Raw genomic sequence first — 6,000 nt, forward strand, 5'->3', positions numbered from 1 at the left:
TATTACTACCATTGTTTTTATTACTACTATTATTATTTGTATTATTTTTATTACTATCATTTTTATTATTATTATTATTATTATTATTACACCCTTTATTTATTTTATTACTACTATTATTATTTGTATTAGTATTATTATTACTACCATTTTTATTATTAATTGCATTATTATTACTTATTATTATTATTATTATTATTATTATTATTATTATTATTATTATTATTTGCAGCAGCAGACTAGGTACAGGAAGTGCATTGCTCCTCCCTTCACATTTGGTCTTTGCAAACATAAATGGCGTTTATGTTTATGTTCATATAGATATGAAGTGGTCACTGGAGGCTCACGAGGAGACGAACGTTAACAACAGCTGTGAACATTTCTGTTCCCCTGAGCTGAGAGAGAACCCGCCTGTCTGCTCACATTTCAGTCCACATGTTCTCCATCTGTTCACCTGAGAACAACAACAACAACAACAACAACAACAACTACAGCAGCGTAGAGAATGAACCTGTCAACAACAGCAGCATATTATATCCAACAATACATATACGCCACTTCATATCAGCAGTCTGATGCTAAAGGCATCGTTATGTATATGTTATGACTCCAGACTAAGAGTCTCCACAGCAGCCTGTACTGATGTGGAGATACAATACAGAATATCTAAAAATATAAATCCCTCTGATTCAGTCGATATATAATATAGAATATATAAGAATATAAAAACTGGAACAAGGGTCATATAATTCTTAACAGTTTCACTCTAAGTCCTCAAATCCGTCTGGTGTGTTTGATGGATTTCGATATGATAGTAGTATTAGTATAACAACTATACCAGTATATAACATAACGTTTCAGAAAACCTGTAATGAAAAAAGAATCGTCTTAATGTCAGTAATCAACTGATGAAGTTTCATGTTGATATCTATTTGTTAGTCTCCCCTTAATTTATTACATTTACATTTTTGCTAACGTCTGAGTGGGCGTTAACATCTGAAAAACACAGAAAAACAACGCACATGGAGACGACCTTTAAACTCCTCACAACTGAACTCACCGACTATTGAAAGACTAAAACAACTTTGCGTGTGTGTGTGTTTTTGTGTGTGTTTGTGTGTGTTTTAGTGTGTTTGTGTGTAAATGGCTGCAGGACAAAATGAAGTGAGACAAACATTACTTCATCATTTCCCTTTGTTCTCTCTCTGCCCTTTAAACCGAACAGAGCACACGAAACATAAAAAAGACCAAAACAAAACAACACCACTACATTTTTTATGACATGACCGATAATTGTTATGACTGAATATTCTGCAGAGCCTCCCTCTCTGAAGCTTTAACGTAGTTACTTATTCGGCCTGTTTCTCGCTGCACACCAGCCGTACCCTGAAGGCAACGTTCTCCCGGACTCAGCAGAGATGTGAGTCACATCCTGAAGGATATTAAATCACAGCGACGCGTTCTTCAGTCAGCCGGAGGCGACCAACGTTTACACTGAAGCTCCTGGTTTCCATCATCAGAATGAGTCCATACAGCACTTTGATTACTGCGCTGCTGCTGCTGGTTGCAGGGCTGAAGGGCCGGATCACTCAAGTTACAAAAAAACGACATATTTTCTCACTTTCCTTTAGTTGCATCCGGTCATGCAGAAAGTTTCAATGTGAATGGAAGTTTTTGGTGGAAATATAACCAATCATATATCAGTCACTCCCATTTTACTGGAGCAGAAATCGATATTTCAACTGTGTTTACAAAAGTCTGTCCACAAACGTGTTTTTCATGGTTTGGTCCAATGAAAGGAAATATTTCTACAGAATACAATGCTTTTCATAAGAGCAGTACTGTTGTGTTGAAACATTTCTCCAAATGCCAAGAAGTGTGACTGTCGGGACTTCAGACATGGTGGTGGTGGAACAGGTGTGTGATTGTTCTCAGTGCTTCTTTAGACACAATGAAACCAGCTGAAGTCACTTTGTAAAGATTTGGGATTTTGGCCGTTGAGCTGCTTTCTTTCCAGTTTGAACCCGGAACGGCTGCTCGAGGCTATATTTAAATAAAATTGGTTACAATAATTAATGAGAACGTAAATGTGTCTTTTTGTTTGTTTTAATAACTGGATAAATGCAGGTTGTTTTATGACATACTCAAACCAAACCGATGAGAAACAGGTGGATATTGTGTACATCCACAATTTGAAGATAACAAAATAAAAGATTCTCACATTTGTAAAACCGTCACCATGAAAACAGAATGAATCTGTGTTTTGGATATTTTTCCACAGTGCGATGCTCTCTTTATTTCTTTCTTCATCTTTCTGCATTCCTTATTCTCCTTCATCACACATCCACTCCTTTCCTTCTCTCCTTCACTTTCTATCTCTTTTTCCCGACCAAAACCTTTAAATTTTCTTCCGCTTCATCGTGTTTGTCTGCCTGTCGCATATTCCATGTCGTACTGTAAAAACAGGATCATCTCCTCTGCTGCTGCTGTAGCCCGAGGAGCTTTTGTAACACACACACACACACACACACACACACACACACACACACACACACACACACACACACACACACACACACAGCTCATTGGCGTCGCCGTTGAAGCTGTTTTCACTTCTGTCACGTTCTGTCTGTTTACAGCCGGATCATTCCCATCCGTTAAAGGAGAAGTCAGCTCTTTTTCTATTTAAAGTCAAAGCAGCACGAAGCTGAATGTTTCCGTCTCCGCCTGATAAACATGCCATCAACAGATTTAGCCTCTTCAGGTGCATCATTCTTTCTCACCTCATGAACGTTATTTAAAGCTCCGTGCAGGTGTTTCTGTTGAGCAGCGTTCAAGGCCTGAGCACAGCGTCTTACTTAAGAGCGCTCAACACGTCAGGAAATGAAGGTACTACTAGAAAGCACTCAGAGAGGTAAACAAGTATTGTTTACTTCTGCCAATGTTTCCCAATCTTCAAGCTAAAAAAACATCAATGACTGAAACAAATGATGGAGGTTAGATGTTCTCTACCTGGTGGCAGATTTCGTGGACGACCACCATGGTGAGCTCCATCTGATAGGACGACGACGACACCTCAGCGTCCAATAGGATCTTCTGCTCCACGAAGACGCTCAGCCCCCAGTTCTCCATGGCGGCGTAGGGATGTTTGGGCACCGCCAACAAGTCTGAAGATAACACACACACAAAACAAAGCGTTATGGTTTTTACAACGCGCTCTGAATGTGACCCTCCATTAATAAACTCCATAGTCAGCTTCATCCGGTTAGATTCCACCATTTAAATAAAAAAAGCTGACAGAATGGCTGCTGGCATCAGAGCAGAGCCCATTTTGGGTTAAAATTAAACTCATGAGTCATTTTAACGGCCTGTCAAAGAATCCTTTTATGCTCACAACATGAATATATGGAGTGTTCTGATATAACTCCACATATATCTGTATGAAAGAGAGAGAGATGAATAAAGACATGGAGAGAGAGCAGAAAGAGAAGGATGTCCTTAAGCTACAGTGAAGGAGGAGCTGAAGAAGAAGAAGAAGAAGAAGAAGAAGAAGAAGAGTTTACCTTCAGTAAAGAAGACGTATTAGAGCGGTGAGGAAGTAATTAAATGTCAAACTAAAGTAAAGTAACCTCTCTGGGAAAGTGAAAGTGAAAGTCATCCACTGAAAGTTTAAGTAAACGTCTTAAAGCACAAAGGGTACCGAGCACTAAACGCTACGCTGAATATAAACACATAAAATAAAGTTATATGACTTTTGTTCAGAGGTGTAACTTCTTTGTTCTTTCAGGAACAGATTCAACAGTTTTGTCTCTAATTTAGAGGGTTGGTTCGGACTATAATATCTCAACAACTATTTAATGGATCAACATCACATTTCGCTTATATAATCATGTTCCCAAGAGGATGAACCCTACTGATTCTGGTGATTATTAGACTTTTCTTCTAGCACCACCATCAAGTTTAAATGAACTGTTGGGTGATTGAAATGAAATCTAGCACAGACATTCATGTTCCCCTCAGGACCGACTGTAATAACGTCATCTAGCGCCATCATCAGGTCCACATGTTTACGTGTCCAATACTTTACAATAAAAAACAAAACACATTTAAAACTCAAAGAGAATAAAATGAACTAAAAGCCAAACACATAGCAACACACAGAGTAAAACAAACTAAAATGTCAAAGAAACCAGACAAGCAATTCTATAATGCTGGATTTCTATAAGTGATTTAAAAGACAAGAGATGTCCTCAGGCAGGTTCTTCCACACCACAAAGGTTCTATCACCTATATGTTTAAATATGGACCTTTTAGCAACAACTTGGAGGTGTGAAGTTTGGAATTTAAAGTAGGAAAATTCTGAAAAAGCAGCATGAAGTCAGGCGTCTCAGATGGAAGTTTTAGTTTTACATGTTCTTGGTCGTTTTTCATGTGTTTTCCATGTGTGCCAACTTGTTTTCAACGCACACTGAATAACAACATATAATGTAGCAGAGATATGAACAGCATGCTGTTGAGATGTCAAAAACATGTTGTGGTGCTTTGAGCGATGCAATAATAAGGAGTTATGTCTGGAGTGAGTGAGTTAGCGGAGGGCTGCAGTAGTCTCCTTTCTATATTTAGCTGGAAGTTGTTTACATTTTTCTTTGGGGAAGTAAAGCATGAAAAGTTATACTGCATTTCCTGTTTCAACCCTTTCTCCTGACAATGTCATTTATTCTGCTAGTGTACAACAATGTCGTTTGTTTTCTTATACATAAAATGAGGAAAGAAACTGTCATCCATGTCAACCAAAAACCAAGAATATGGAAGATCTAGCAGGTATTTTTCTCCTGAGTTGGTGGAGACCAAACCAGAGTTGAAAACTGGATTCTAAAATAAGTAAAGTTAAGTTAATTGAAAACTGGATTCTAAAATAAGTAAAGTTAAGTTAATTTGCAGAAGTTGGTTTGTTTTCATTACAAAGATTGAGTTGTTTAAAGTGAAAAGGGGGAAAAAAATAAAAAGAGGAGGAGCAGGAAATTGGTTTTCTTTTCAGTGAAGAAACCTGATTAAAAGCAGAAGGAGGAGAAGAAAGAGAGGAGGTGAGAAGGTGAAAATGAGCTTTCTCACTTGAACAGAAACCTGGTTGTTGATGAGGAGGAACAGGAGGTGTTTCAGGTCCTCATTTCAATTTTAAAACAGGTGCTTTAGCATTTCAGCGGCAGCGACCTTTGTCAGTGGTCACATGGTCACATGATCAGACGACATTATTAGTTCTTAAAAGGGTTTTCTTTTCTTTCAGCTCAGTTTCATTCAAGATGTCCATCTTTCAACAGAGCAGAACAAACACGAGGAGAGAGGAGGTGAAAGAAAATATAGAGGTAGAAATATATGTTCCTGCAAATTCAAGCTTACAAAAAAGGGACAAAAGAGTTTAATTTAAGATATTTTAACAAATACTCAGCTCAGAAATCTTTTGCAGACATTCGTTCTCCACAGAGAATGAACACTTCATGATTTAAATAAAAACATGACTTTTCCTTTTCCCAAAACTTTACACTTTTAGCTCAGACATCAGTTCTGGACGTGTTAGGGATGCCATGTCAGTTTTCGCTTGTTGCATGCTTATAAGTCAGCGTTGACTTGGTTGGACAGCAGACATGAACAGCGGTCTCCTGGGTGAAAGTCTTTGTTTGTTTGACCCATCCATCCTCCCTAACCTCCTCCCTGCAGACCTTCAGCTGCTCTCACGTCGAAGGACACGGTCACTTTTGGAAATTACAACGGTATTTGGTTTTCTTTACAGACACAAGAGACAAAACATTGAAGGGAAAATGAAAAGGCTCTCTTGTTCTAGAAGTTGTAAAGGTTAGATTTCCTCATTAATCCGTTCTTAATTAAACGAGAAGCACATTCCAGTTTTTGTTTCCTCTTTGTAGAGAAAACCTTCCAGCAACACTTTCACTCTGTTTGTACGTTTAGCTTCAGTTCCACCGTGTGAATCTCTGTCTGTCTGCA

At 38.2% G+C, this 6,000-nt stretch overlaps 1 protein-coding gene across 1 annotated transcript in view; it reads right to left on the reverse strand.

Annotated features, from left to right (window-relative positions):
• LOC129112655 (thyrotropin-releasing hormone-degrading ectoenzyme-like) overlaps nt 1-6,000 on the reverse strand; it is a 137,939-nt gene that overhangs the window by 59,526 nt on the left and 72,413 nt on the right. The window contains exon 5 of the mRNA XM_054624848.1: nt 3,013-3,167. Coding sequence (XP_054480823.1) covers nt 3,013-3,167 — 155 coding nt within the window. The remainder of the gene's footprint in view (nt 1-3,012; nt 3,168-6,000) is intronic.

This window comes from Anoplopoma fimbria, chromosome 23 (genome assembly GCF_027596085.1).
Source record: "Anoplopoma fimbria isolate UVic2021 breed Golden Eagle Sablefish chromosome 23, Afim_UVic_2022, whole genome shotgun sequence".
Lineage (NCBI taxonomy): Eukaryota > Metazoa > Chordata > Actinopteri > Perciformes > Anoplopomatidae > Anoplopoma > Anoplopoma fimbria.